At 36.2% G+C, this 15,791-nt stretch overlaps 1 protein-coding gene across 1 annotated transcript in view; it reads left to right on the top strand.

Annotated features, from left to right (window-relative positions):
* The window catches only part of LOC126425182 (uncharacterized), a 289,759-nt gene that overhangs the window by 194,171 nt on the left and 79,797 nt on the right, over positions 1–15,791 (top strand). The window contains exons 14-15 of the mRNA XM_050088170.1: positions 9,019–9,192; positions 11,463–11,625. Coding sequence (XP_049944127.1) covers positions 9,019–9,192; positions 11,463–11,625 — 337 coding nt within the window. The remainder of the gene's footprint in view (positions 1–9,018; positions 9,193–11,462; positions 11,626–15,791) is intronic.

The following is a 15,791-nucleotide window of genomic DNA, read 5'->3' as shown; positions in this document are numbered from 1 at the left end:
AGTTGCTTAATGGTACATGGGTGTTTTAATGTCCTGGACTGCCACAAGGCTTACCACAGAATACCTATGTTCACTGATTACATTCCAAAAAAGTACACTGATTACCCCAATCATGCTTTACGGCCACAAAAATGCTGCCCAAACTTCACAGAGTTTTACTGACTCTCTCTTGTTCAACCTGCCATTCGCGTATGTGTACCTTGATGACAGTTTGATTTTTTCATCTGCCACTCAGTAGTGTGAACACCACCTGTCACAGGTCCAGGTTGACTCTATACCCCAACAGTGTTGTACCAGTCATAAAAAATAACTACTGACACACAACAGTGACACCTTATGGTTATACCATTTTGTGTAATGGCACCCAATCAACATCTGACCATGCCGATTTCATTTGGAACCTACCTTTACCTACAGACTACCATGAACTACATATGTTCCTTGCTACTGTAAGTTTGGACCATCCCCATCTTCCACTTGCCACCTTTATCCAGTCTTCCCTTACTGACACCCTCATTGGCAAGAACATCTCAGGCACTAGGAAGGTGCCTTTAGAATCACTCAAAACTGCTGTCGCAGTGGCTCACTCAGTGCCTGATGCTCACATCTCAGTTACTGCAGGTGAGAGTGACACATAGATTGGCGCAGTATTGCAGCAGCATATTGGCAACACAACCAAGCCTCTTCAGTTGTTTTTTAAGGAACTTTTACCTCTCAGCATAAATGATCAATGTTTGACCTCAAACTTCTCGTGGTGTACGAAGCAATCAGACACTTTTGCGATGATATTGAGGGTCACAAGTTCACCATAATTATAGACCACTGTTCACTGGCTGATGCCATTCACAAGCCTGGAAAGGATGTTCTGCTTCGACCACTCTGGCACATGGACCTCATCTGTCACTATTCTGTGGATGTATGGTATATACATAGGTTCTATAACATAGTCACAGACTACTTGCTGCGCATAAACATTATCTTGACTCTCCTGGACATGACCACATTAGCAAGTCTACAGATGATACTGAGCTAGCTGAAATATTGATGAACACAAAATGCTCTTTAACACTCGAGCTTCACGTACTCCCAGCTTCACCCCCTCCCAGCTTCCTACATACCCATCATCTGCAACACTTCAACAAGCATGCTTGCCCAGTCCTGCCTACCCTTCTACACTAGACAATCTTTGCATCCCTGCATGGATTGGCCCACCTGAGCATCAAAGCTACCACGAAAATAATCACTGAGCATTTTATTTGACCAGGTATAAAAAAACAATTGTCACGCTTGGACACTTGAGAGTATCCCATGTCAGATGAGTAAGACCCCTCTACCACTAGTGTCCTACCTGGTTTTTGCTACATTCTGTCTATCATCAACCGAGTCAACTCTCGTTTGTCTTTGATGTCAAGGTGTTTGACTCTGTTCTCTTGTTCATTCTGTCTGCGCAACATTATGAGTTGTTCAGTTGTATTGTGCTTTTACATTTCATTAAGTTTTTCAAAATGTATCGCTTTTTTGTGACTTGTATCTTCTAGCATATGAGCGTTAGGATTGGAATTACCACACTCTTGATGTTTTCCATCCTACTCTTCACCTGCCCCAAAATTGATCTCATATTCTTCCCCATACTCTCTCTCTCTCTCTCTCTCTCTTTCTGGCTTGCGGCTTTTGCGCACACCGCCCCTTCCCCCTCCCCTCCCTCTCTTACTTTCAGGTTTGGAATTATTATCAGTGTTAACCCACGTTTCACATCATCTACTGTGAGCCGTATGACTTCCCTCCTCTCTTACCTTCCAGTATTTCCCTACCCTCTTGCTGCACTAAATGTCTTACATGCTTCCAACAGCTCCAGTCTTTTCCACTGTTTTTACATTGCCTTCCAGGAGAACCAACTAATAAACAGTTCATATTTTTATTACCACAAAAGGGTGTTTAGGGTGTGTCTATGTTTCTGTAGAGAGAATTTGCAATTTTGTGATCTTTCAAGTGTGCTTTGCATTACCCATTACCCATCATCCATCTACAGGTGAATGGTTCCATGTTCTCTTCTGCTTTTGTTTCTTACTTCCATCCTGAAATTTTTAATACTATAATAGTTGTGCTGCTGTGTACTAAGTGGAAGTCATCTCTCTCTCTTTGATGAGTCTCCTTTTCTTTCTGGAAATAAAATTATGTGTTTTTAATAATTAACTGTCAGAAATTAGTAATGTGTTCTCTTGATTTTTATATAATTATTAAAAAAGATTACAACAGTATGTTGAAATACTCCATGATATATTTCTTCATACTTAGTTTCATCTCAACGAAGTAAGGTACTAGACACTTCCTGCTGTTTGCATTATCCTAGGGTTGCTTATCTTACGGTGACCAACAAGATAAAATTTGCATGTGAGGCCAGTTGAAGCTGTGATTAGCCTGAGACCTGTCCACATGGGCTCAATTGGAAGAATACTTAAATGAAACTCAGTCTCATTAGAAAGGAGATGATAAAGTAAAAATGGATGTAGAATGAAAATGTGAGGAAAACATATATCACAATGATTTCAAACTGTGATTCCAAGTTTTTCATTGCACAGTGAATGATTACATACAGAACTAGTGCTAGTAATTATTGAGGAGGCGAACAAATAGAAAACAAAGAGGTCATTTATATTTGTGACATTTATTGAGGTTTGTAATTGGAACTGTGACAATGGATATGAGCTATCAAAGCCTCACTGCAAGAAATGCAAGCATTGATTGTAACTTACTGACCTCTTTCGCATGCCTCTGCCTCATCAAATTTTTGCTTTAATCTCATGTCTTTGGTTATTGATTTGGGTGAACTGTTATTAAATAATGTAAACAGCACTGCAGAATTTCAGAATTTGTTTTTCATTTTTCTCTACATTTATAGTATATAGGTTAGTTCGATGTTCTGCTTTCTCAGAATATTTGAGTATTTATATTTTAACGCAGGTCAGTCAGCTACACAAACTGGAAGGAGTTACAGATCTTTCAGAAGTGACAATGATCAACAAAATACTGGATGCTTATTACCAACTCAGTACAGACTTTATGTAATGATTGCTATACCCAGGCTGATGATAACAGCAACGTCTTGAATGTTCAACTCCAACTCACTTTGAAGTTCACTTTTTGACTTCATGCTTTTACTGCTGCTTTACACGTGGCACATATTTATAGTCGTATGCATTAGAGAAATTATAAAATGGCAAAATATGGGACTGTTATATTTTAAATATTAACATATAAGAAAGAAAAAATTAAAGATACAAAAATACAGTAGTCATGAATTAAATTTGTTTAACTAAAAGCTTTTTAGCTAGGTAATGACAAAATAATAGATTCTACTTTATTAGAGGGAAGATTCAATGATAAAGGGATTCCCAAAATTTCTCAAAAATTTTTGAGAATGTGAAATCTAAATTAAGAAACTAACATGTTACTTTAGTGAAAGCATATATTTTAGGAAACAGAAAAATCAGGGCTACAAGACTGTGATACTGAATTTCAGCAAGAAGTACATTTTAAAATTGGAATATTCTGGAACACAAAAATTTTAAGCACAAATAACTTTTGAAGTATTATGTTTTCAGAAATAGTAAAAGTTGAGCTTGAAAATGAGCTTTCAAATAAGCTAAGTCAAAATAGAAACAATCAATTTTTAGAAGTGTTGAGTTTCAATGTACACATGGCTTGCAGTTGTAATAAATTCTGAGTATTTCCTTAAATAAAATGTTTTCTTGTCAACTGTGTACACTATTGATATCAGCTATTGGTAAATTACAATGTGAATAATGAAGGTTTGGGAAATACACTTTAATAAGAATATGACAGTTTTTTGTTTACCCATGGCCTATATATTACTAACGAAGATAGATCAGGAAAAAAAAAAAAAAAAGACTATAAGAATAGGGACAGTCCTGCATTGCTCTGTTACATGATGGGTTAAGTGGATCTCAAAGAAAGGCTTGCTGCCCCAAACATGTAAATGTTATTAATGTCACCCAGCAAGGAGAGTTTCATTCCCAATAGCAGCTTATTAGCACAGCTTCAAAACATTCGTGTTCTGTTTTAGGTACTCTTAAGTGTCTCCACATGTTCTTGTGTTTTTGATTACCTTATCTTTTCTCTGGGTGAATAATTAATTATGAAAGTTTGATGTTTCTTATCCTTTTGGTGATGTCACTATCAGTTATTTATGCTTGATTCTCAGTAACAAAAAATTGTAATTCAAGTTCACGAAGTTCAAATGAACAAACTCTAAAACCATAAATCAATTATTCACTGTGTTGGGAGAGCTGTGACTGCTAATCTGAATGAAAATGATACATTACTGCCAGAAATATTGTAATAATTTATGACAAGAATTTGACTCCAATATGTCATCTCATGAAATCAACTTTGATGTATTCTTTTGGTAACATCTACCACAACAGATTAAAATATTTTTGAAATCTCCTGAATCTAATATAATGTTCAGTGCATTGAAAGTGAGAGGTTGTGACTATACTAATAGAAAATGAAAAATTAATACCAAGAAGCAGTGGTTCCACAGGAATCAAATTTTATTAATATATACACATTGAACACTGTATATGATATACCTAGGGACAGATCATTTTGGACACTGCAGTTGTGCAGTCATGTACAATGATGATCATAGAGATTCTAGATGTCATCCTGAATGATTATAGTTTTGCTACTCTCCAGTCACCCACCACCTCCCAAAGTCCCACCCTTCAGCCACAGAGGAGCATTCCCCTAATGACTCAGTACTACCTAGGACTGAAGCAACTGAATCATTCTCCATCACAGTTTTGACTACCTCTCACCATGCCCTGAAATGAGGAATGTGCTGAGTGCTACTGACGAGAGTTCAAATTGATTTCTTATTTCTAGATTTCCTGACACTGTACCACACAAGTGGCTTGTAGCGAAACTGGTGCTTATGGAATATCATTTCAGTTATGTGATTGGATTTGCAATTTCCTGTCATAGAGGTCACAGTTTGTAGTAATTGATGGGAAGTTGTTGAGTGAAACAGAAGTGATTTCTGGCATTCCCCAAGGTAGTGTTATAGGCCTTTTGGTGTTCCTTATCTATATAAATGATTTGGGAGACAATCTGAGCAGCCATCTTAGGTTGTTTGCAGATGATGCTGTCATTTATTATCCAGTAAACTTATCAAGATTAAGAAAAATTGCAGAATGATTTAGAAAAGATATCTGAATGGTTTTAAAATTGGCAATGGACCCTAAATAATGCTAAGTGTGAGGTCATCTACACGAGTGCTAAAAGGAATTGTTAAACTTTGGTTACATGATAAATCAATCTAATCTAAAGGCCGTAAATTCAACTAAATACCTAGGAATTACAATTACAGAAAATTTAAATTGGAAAGAACACATAGAAAATGTTGTGGGGAAGGCAAACCAAAGAATACACTTATTGGTAAAACACTTAGAAAATGTAACAGATCTACTAAAGAGACTGCCTACACTGTGTTTGTCTGTCCTCTTTTGGAGTACTGCTGCATGATCTGGGATCCTTATCAAATAGTATTAACCGAGTACATGAAGAAAGTTCAGTGAAGAGCAGCACGTTTTGTATTATCATGAAGTAGGGGAGGGAATGTCACAGACTTGGTAGAGTATTTGGGATGGACATACTTAAAACAAAGGCATTTTTCTTTGCGGCAGAATCTTCTGATGAAATTTCGATCACCAACTTTCTCCTCCAAATGTGAAAATATTGTGTTGATGCTGACCTACATAGGGAGAAATGATCATTATAATAAAAGAAGGGAAATTAGAACTCGCACGGAATGATACAGGTGTTCATTTTTTCTGTGTGCTGTTCAAGAGTGGAATACTAGAGAATTATTGTGAAGATGGTTTGATGACCCCTGTGCCAGGCACTTAAGTGTGATTTGCAGAGTATCCATGTAGATGTAGAATATCCTACCCTTGATCCTTTCCACCCCTCCCACAGTGGTACTTTGCAACCACCCACCAAACCTACACAATATCCTTGTACATACATATGCAACCCCTGCCTCCCAACCCCTTACCCCATGGCACATATCCCTGTAATAGATGTATATGCAAGATCTGGCCCATACATTCTCCCACCACCACCACCTACCCTAGTCTGTTCACAAGCCTGTGAAACCAGTCATGTGGTCTAAAATCCAAGCTGCAACCACTGTGCTGGAGTCTACGTTGTCTGTCCACATAGATAGCCACCGACAAACTGTGGCAAAGAAACAGCTGGACCATCCTGTTGCTGAGAACTCTGTCTGACATGACATTCTTCATTTCAATGATTGCTTTGAAACCTGTGCCATCTGGATCCTTCCCACCAACATCAGCTTTTATGAATTGCACAGATGGGAACTCTTCTTACAGTTTATCCTATGTTCTCATAAACCTCCTGGCCTCATCCTAAGTCAATCATTGTAGTTACTGCCCTATCCCCTTCCCTGTTCACATTCCAGCACTACACAGCCTTCTATTCTACCAAGACATCCACAGTTTTTTTACTTCTCTCCTTTCCACCTCCCCCCCCCCCCCCCCCCCCCCGTCCCCTCGTTAGCCTCCTAACTGCACCTAGCTATCCTACCCTTTCCCCACATAATCTCTGTATGTCCCACAAGCAGCACTTTACTATCCCTCACCCCTACCCTGCTGTCCCTCTCCCTCCCAGCCCCAGTGTCCTCTTTATCCCCACTGCCCAGTTGGTTCTCCCATTATGCGCTGCTGCTTACAGACTTGTCTTGGCAGCGAGAGACTGTGATCATGTGTGTGTGAGTTGCCTTTTGATTTTGTGTGTGTGTGTGTGTGTGTGTGTGTGTGTGTGTGTGTGTGTTTTAATTCATCAAGGAATATTGTAATTACTGCAGGTGAAACCAAATGTTATCCCATATTGCCTCACACATTTATTTATTTAATTATTGGCTTGATTAATAGATTGTATTTTCAGTCTTACACTGTGGGGTAAAATGTGTCAGTTTACTGTTACAATATATTTTCTTAGTGAAAAATACGGTAAGTTTCTGTTAGTTCTCAACACGTACTGTCTCTCTCCCTCCCCTCCCCCCCTCCCCTCTCTCTCTCTCTGATTCACATAGACACACACAAATATCCTCAGATTATCCAATTTCCTACAGTCTTAGAAGACATATAGCTGAAATTCATTTAATTCCATTAACTTGGTAATGCAGCACAATGATTAAAGCAATGAGTCAGATTCAGTCATCAGCAATTACATGCTTATTATATGATTGTTTCTTTTTCCATAGCATAATATTTGGAATACTTTCCATATTGCCCTGTGATAGTACCCTGAGCAAAATATGTTTTTTTCTGCATACTGTTTTTAGAGTTTTTCATATGTATGTGATACAGCATTAATTAGATGTCAAATCTACCCCCCATTTTGTATAGTATAGAGAGGGGAGCAGGGGGCTGATTGAAGCTATAAGTTAGTTACTTAGTTGTGCAATGATGGTTCAGGCCAGAGGACAGTGCCTGTATATGAAATGGGTGGATCTGATTTATCATTGATTACACAGATTCAGCATATGGATAAAAACATCTGTTTTAAATTCAGAAAACAACTTTCAATATGTGGAGTGCCTTTGCACCAGTAGTTGGAATTGGATCAAAACTAATTGAAGCATAAATGGCAAAACATGAATTTATCACTTACTCTAAAAGTTCAAAATTATCTTTCTTTTGTCTTTGGTGTTTTATTAGTGTCTGTGTTTTTCTACTCTCATTTTGTTCCTGAAATTGAAAGTTATTTTGGTTCATATGAGGGCAGTGTTTATAAGAAGTTCGTATTCTTTTGTAGTGTAGTTTTCTTGAGCAGAAAGTAAATAAGTGAAATTTTCTTGTAAATTAACAAGTCAAAAGAACTTTCGCATATCTCAGAAATTATAGACAGTGAGGTGACTGACAAATGACAAAAGGTTATTCACTGTTAAAAACTTATTTTTGGCCCACTGATAATTATTTACGTGATTAATAATAAAAGGTTTATAATATGAAATAGCCAATGTACATCAGATTGTATGAAATATTATTTGTATTTTTCTATAAAAGAACAATGTATATATTAAATGTTTTTAGCTTCCTTTAAATCATGTTTTTATTGGGTTATTTTTTACACCATGCAGGATATACAGGATGCTCATGATTTGTATATTCAGTAATTATAAATCAACTTTCAAATAAAACCAGTAGATATGGGGATTAAAATATTTATCTCAGCCACAATATCTGACAGTACTGAATCATTGATTGTATTGTCATGGTGATATTTTCATAGTGATGTTACTTTTAATTATTGCCATGTAATTAAATGGATTGTCATAAGAAGCAGCTCATCACTGGTCTCCTCCACAACTTTACAATTTTTACGTTACTGTTGTGTTTTTATCTTTGCTCTGCTTTATTAAACATTTATTTTCCCATTACTCTTTATGAAGACCTCTTTCTTTAGTTATTCCTTTTTTATCCAATGATCTTTCCATCTTTTTCCATCATGTTACTACAAACAATTTTCTTTTCATCCTTTCCTCTGTTCATACTTCAAAAGGTATTTTGTTAATTGAATTTTTCACCTCATGTTACTCAAATGGGTCTATATTAGGCACTGAGTGCATTTGTGAATGTCATATTCAGAGAAGGGTTCACCCTGGTTAATTAATTTCATGTTCCACGGATCATTTGTGTGAGAGTGCCTACTAACCACCAGGTGGAATTGGATCAGTACTAACTGAAGAATAAATGGCAAAAATAAGTCAATCATTTGCTCCAGTTTTTAAATATATTTATACATCTCCCACCAGCAGGTGCAGTTTGATCAGTGCTAACTGAAACATAAATCACAAAAGATGAATCTGTCACTTGGCATGATTTTTGTATAGATTATAATTTTTAATTAATATGTAAAATTGGATGTGCACAATTACATTTTATTAATAAATTTCTCTGTTAATGACAGATGCTTTGGGACCATGACACATTTGGAATGAATGATTTTCTTGGAAGCTTATCTCTTGGCTTAGATGATATAAGAAGAGCTTCCTTGGGAGATGAAGCACTTTTTTTCTCTTTGCAAGGTGTTCGCAGTGGAGCTGTGGAACTAAAGATTAGAGTGATTTCTGAAGACACTGAGGTAATCAATTTCTTTTGCAGTTTGTCTTTTTAGCATTACAACTCTAAGGAATGCAAAATTTACATCATATTTGGCTGAATCATGGTGTTATTTATAGAGCAAGGCTAATTTGCTTTTTTCCATTATTGTCTGTTTTTAAACTATCTGTAATTGTTTAACATATTTCCTGCTAGCAAATTTTATTGTGCTTGTTTTTTCTGTCACAGTTGAGTAAACCATTAATTAAATTTTGTATGCTTACATAATGACTAAAGATATTCTTGCTGAATTGTGGGTAATAACAACCTTCTTTTTCTTTTTTAGTGAATCTGTTTGTACACCATCTAAGAGAAAAATAGTATTAAGAAATTCCCTTACAATACATACTAGGTGATAGCTGTCTGATATGCAAGAAAAAGGCTGGTCCAAGCATTAGCTTCTGTCATCCAACAAAAGAAAGGAAAGTGTTAAAGGGAATGAAACTATTCAATAGTTTGGAAGGATTTTGTCCATCTCAGGGAAGAGACAGTTGGATGGCATGTGACAGCAATCAGCATGACTGTCTAATCATTTCATAAGCCTTGTAGCCTCCACCATTTCACCTCTGTTGCAAGATCAAGAACTCCTTGGTTCTAACAGTTAATATCTTTATTAGTCTTTCATTTTAAGTGTATGAGTCTGCTGCCATCTAGTTAGTGGGTCCTCCCCCTTTACTTGGCTGTAGTTCCATTTTGAAGCTAATTTTCTTTTTAGATGGATTCACATACAGTAATATTCCTATTACTGACTGTTTTCAGTTGTATAAAGTACTAGAAAGTAGTGGATTGTATGCCCCAATTAACATGAGTAACCAAGTATCAAATTCCAATTTGAACTCAGGGCAGCTGAAAATGTGCCTCTTGCAGTATTCACTCAAAACTACCAGTATATCTGGTAATTTGATTAAATTATTTGGTCAGTTTCTGTTCCCCATGGTTTCAGCATGTTGTATTAATAATTTTTGTTTTGTATTATTGTATGTATATCTGCTGGATGTCTATATCTCCAATTCCTCTTTGTCCCACAATGAGGACAGGAACTTTATTCCTCATTTAACTACATTAAAATTTACACAGATGAGTTAATCATGAATAATCCCTTGATGTGTGGTATGAGGATGAAAAAATGGTTGGTTTATGGTATGACATTGAAGGGTTGTGTACATCTTCTTATTTTAGTGTGTTAAATCGATGGTGCAAAATGTTGATAAGGCCAGGATTGAAAATGGTGGCCACCTATGGAACACAATTGCTGTAAGAACAGTTTGTCAGGATAATGTGAAATGTTGAAGTAGCAAGGTGACTGTGAGAATTAGTGACATATCTCATGAATCCATATACATAAAGTTACAGTTGTGATGTGTTAGCATCCAAATATGTGTGCAATGTTATTTGTGAAAAAAGCACTCCAGTCACACCAAAAGCCTTTTACAGGCAATGCAATTTTCAAACAGTTGGTGACCATTAAAAAATTTGTTACTTTCATGTTTTGCCATATGCATCTACTACAACTATTAGAAGAATAAATAAGGTGTCTGAGCATAGGAACAGCAAATCTATAGTAATTTTCAGTGCTGATGTTGCTTCCCAGTTTTTTCATTGTCTGTCTGTATAATTGGTACTATTTGAAACATAAGAAATTTTTTGGTGTTCTTATTGTCTGGTACAACATTTGTTACTTACTGCCACTAACTTTGTCAGTACTCTGTATGTATTCTCCTTTGCATTCTCACATGTTACAAAGAAGTTAAGCTGATTTTTAGAAACACTTGAAGAGAAGTCCATTGTTTATCTATACTTTCTAATCATTGCACATTCTGTTCTGAATATTGAGAGAGCTATATTGCTGCCCTCTCATTAAATCCTATTATTTTCTGTTTCCTGCCAACTTGTAGTAGATTTTTCAGTGCTAAGGTAATTAATTTATCATCTGTACTCTTGAGCACTGTTCATTTGTCATGCCATGTGTCGCTGCATCTCAAATATATTGTCTTTAGTTTCTTCAGTATTTTGCCTTTGTATTATATTTTTGCTCGTAGTTAATAATGCTTTAAATACCTGCCTTTGAGAAAACTATTTCTTGTTGTCTCATTTTCCACAGTCTTCTTCCTAAGTACTTAATGCATGTTTTTGCTAGCTAGACAGGCTGGAAGTGAAAGTCACATTTGTACATTTATTTTAATAATAGTTTTTATTTCATTCATTTGTGTGTATGTGAAATAAACTTTTGTTATGCTTTGCTATGGCATTTAGTCTCAGAGCTGTCATGCAAGCAGCAACAGCAGTACAAGTTCTCCCCGGTTACCAGTACGGCGTCAGAATGAAGCACATGTACCCCCTCCTGCCCCTCCCCGGACTGTCTCTTTGACTACACGGGTGTCATCAAGACAGACAGGAGGAACATCTGTTACTGCTGGTGAGTTATGGCACATCTTCATACTGGAACAGCCACATGATCTTTTTTCTCTACAAACTGCACTACTTCTTGACATCTGACCTTGCTCGACATATGAGACCTGCATCAGCCTTCTTTTTCAAAAAGAATCACTCAGCTAATTCACAACTTGTACTTAGCATGCCACTGGCTATCCAGATTTTGAGAAGCACCTTATATTTTTTGTTTGTCATACAACATTTTTTGTCACATAGAATTTGTAAAAGAGTGTCATTATCTGCTTCACTTATACAGTTCAGTCTTATCTTCTCTTCAATTCATCACATTCTTAGATACTGCTGCAATAAAATCTCATCTGTTGCATTATTTATCCATGATGTATCATAAATTTGCTTGATTCATTTATGTACTGCTATTCAATGTGTTCCTAAACAGTGGTTCCTGTATTATCTTTTCAGTTTATTTACAGTGCTATATCAAGTATTCCCTCTTCTTCTCTGCCACAAACTACATGTATGTAGTGTTTTATTTTCAATTTTTACACGAATAATATTAAGAATAACCTCCTGTAATAGACTTCTACAATTCATAAAACTGTAATAGTTGATGCTCCACCAGAAGAGGAAGCGATGAAATATACATTTCTGGCCTTCAGCTTATTTTGGTGAGCAGCAACCATCCATTTCATTAATTTTGTTTTGAGTATAATCATAATTTTATTTTTTTAAATCATCTGTTAGAATTTTTTAGTGATTCTGTATTATATTATTGTTGGCACTTTTCCTCACATAAATAAAAAGTACACTGAAAAAACCAGAACAGGCAACAGTTCACTTGTTATTTAATGGTAACACACATACAGTCTTCAGCATTAGATGATTGTGCTAGCTTTTGTTATTCTTTGGTTACTGGGACAAACATTTTCCTCTCTCTCTCTCTCTCTCTCTCTCTCTCTCTCTCTCTCTCTCTCTCTCTGTGTGTGTGTGTGTGTGTGTGTGTGTGTGTGTGTGTGTGTGTGTGTGTGTGCGCATTCACACACAAACTGGAAGAAGAGCAAAAGCTTGAAAGCAACTACTTACACAACCAAGCCCTCACTTTTATATGCTGGAATTTTTGTCATTGTAATATTTTTGTAAAAATAGTAATGTTATAAATGTATTACCTTCATGTGGGCAGAAAATCCTCAGCAAAGCAGAGAGACATTTGTGAACATCCATCTCAGGGTTTTCAGTTCAGAATTGTTTCCCCATACAACTGAACAAAGAGAGAGAGAGAGAGAGAGAGAGAGAGAGAGAGAGAGAGAGAGAGAGAGAGAAAGGAGAATAAAGAAAATAACATGATGTGAAATTTAAAAAAAAATGAGGTAAAACTCTTAGAATCCAAAGGCAAGGTGCACCCTGCATTTACCAGACAAGGGGAAGAAAGTTGTCAACTTTGTTGGATCCATCCTTGTTTATGGTCTGCCATTCCATTTATTGTTTTCCTTCTTTTTTCTGTGTGACTTAGAAAGAAGAAGAAACCATGATTCTGGTTAATTATATTCAAAGGAGGGCTTTCTCCTTGACATTTTATTTGGCTTGTAATTTCTGTCATGTTTATGCAGACTTCATTTAATTCCTGTATGGGCATTTATTTCTTCCATAAAGATTACCAGTGAAGACAATATTGATGGTGCAGTTGATATATTGAAAGGTATATGTAATTCCATTAGGTTGTTTATGACATAACTGATTATGAATTTGAAAAAATGCCTAGTTCACATTTATGTAATTTAGGAGTAAGGGCAACAACTCACTAAATAGTATAAGTGTTGAGTTGTCAACAGTCATCATTATAGCATACTGCATATAAAGTATAGGAAACCAAAAATAAATCAAAATTGCTACCAGTAACAGAGAGCAAAGAAAGGGCAACGTCGATTCATAAAGGAATTATCATCTATTACCACAGTACACACTAATTGTTGTTAAGCAAGATATAAGCAGAACAACGTCCGCCGCTCGTGGTCTCGCGGTAGCGTTCTCGCTTCCCGAGCACGGGGTCCCGGGTTCGATTCCCGGCGGGGTCAGGGATTTTCACCTGCCTCGAGATGACTGGGTGTTTGTGTTGTCCTCATCATTTCATCATCATCCAGGAAAGTGGCGAAATTGGACTGAGCAAAGATTGGATACTTGTACGGGCGCTGATAACCACGCAGTTGAGCGCCCCACAAACCAAAACATCAAACATCATATAAGCAGAACGTGAAAATCTTCTGTTCATATTATTTTTAGATTTTGAGAAAGGGTGTGATCAGATCAACAGAGAATAATTGTGGGAAATATTGGAGTTATTTAATGAATCCCATTGAGCCACTGTATGAAACGCAGTCATAGACATTAACATTTGTCAATATCGATAAAACTTTGTAGGACTGGAAAGGCAATCCCAAAAGTATAAATTTGAGGAGCAATGAAACATTAAACCATGCTCTATACCCTATTTATGAAGTATTATTAACTGACTGAAAGGTCAAATCGCAGGAATACATCAATGAAAATAATCAATTTTTTGACAGTATTGATGAGAGGTTAAACTGGAAGCAACACATTGATGGTCTGCTGAAACGTCTGAGTTCAGCTACGTATGCTATTAGGGTTATTGCAAATTTTGGTGATAAGAATCTCAGTAAATTAGCTTACTACGCCTACTTTCATTCACTGCTTTCGTATGGCATCATATTCTGGGGTAATTCATCGTTGAGTAGAAAAGTATTCATTGCTCAAAAACGTGTAATCAGAATAATTGCTGGAGCCCACCCCGGTCATCCTGCAGACATCTATTTAAGGATCTAGGGATCCTCACAGTAACCTCACAGTATATATATTCACTTATGACATTTGTTGTTAATAAGCCAACCCAGTTCAAAAGTAATAGCAGTGTGCGTAGCTATAACACCAGAAGAAAGGATGATCTTCACTATGCAGGGTTAAATCTGACTTTGGCACAGAAAGGGGTAAATTATGCTGCCACAAAAGTCTTTGGTCACCTACCAAACAGCATCAAAAGCCTGACAGACAGCCAACTAACATTTACAAATAAATTAAAAGAATTTCTAGATGACAACTCCTTCTACTCATTGGCTGAATTTTTAGATATAAATTAAGGGGGGGAAAAGAAAAAATAATTAAAAAAAAACATCTTAAACATTAATGTCATGCAATATTTTGTGTAATGTAATATTTTGTACAGACATCTTCTATTAACCTGACACATTCCACATCATTACGAAGTGTTGTATTCATGATTTATGGAACAAGTATTAATCTAATCTAATCTATTAGGATGGATAAAAAATATACTCACCAAGTGGCAGCATGAGAGAGCACATATAAATTTATGGAAATGTGTAAGCTTTTGGATCCAGTGGCTTTTTCTTCTGGCAGAAGGGTTGGAGGAAAAGGAAGAGGGATGAGGGAAAAGAACTGGTGAGGTTTAGGAAATGGGGAGACTTACATAGAAGTCACACTGGATCAGGGGAGCCTTATGGATGGAATGAGAAGCAAATACCATTCCTTCTAGTCAAGGGAGTACCAGATGGGATGAGAAGGAAAGATCTTTCCTTCTGCCTTCTGCCACAAGGAGCCACTGGTGCTGAAAGCTTGCACATTTTCATAACTTTTATATGTGTTTTCTCCAGCTGCTGCTTGGTTAGTAGATTTTTTATATATTCAGTTATCTTAAACAGAATTTATTTATTCTATGTTCCATGCTGCAATGAGTTCACCTTGAATGAGCATGTATTTTAATAAATCATGATCTGACACAAAAACTAGCACTCAGAGTGGCAAAGAACTAAATGTTATATCATCCCCTAGAGAGCCAAAATAAACGCTTATATTTTACATGAAGATTTCATAGCCAGCAGTGTCACTTGGTGTTGTAAATTTAAAAGTTCTGAATGAAAATCTCAGCAAGTAAAACAAAAGCTATGGAAATAATAGAAAATATGATAAATTAGTTAAAATTATTGTAGGTCATCAAATGATTGAACAAGTAAATTAATTCAAATATTTGGGATGTGAACTATCAATTTATTGCAGCAGCATAGATTTAGAAAAAACTTCATGAAAATATGATGGAGTGAACAGTGGCATAAAAAAATATGAGGAAAGAGTTAACAATCAGATTACAAATACATGTCAACA

Source organism: Schistocerca serialis, chromosome 1 (genome assembly GCF_023864345.2).
Source record: "Schistocerca serialis cubense isolate TAMUIC-IGC-003099 chromosome 1, iqSchSeri2.2, whole genome shotgun sequence".
NCBI lineage: Eukaryota > Metazoa > Arthropoda > Insecta > Orthoptera > Acrididae > Schistocerca > Schistocerca serialis.
The sequence above is the reverse complement of the archived record's forward strand: the minus strand, read 5'-3'. Positions and strand labels throughout refer to the sequence as shown.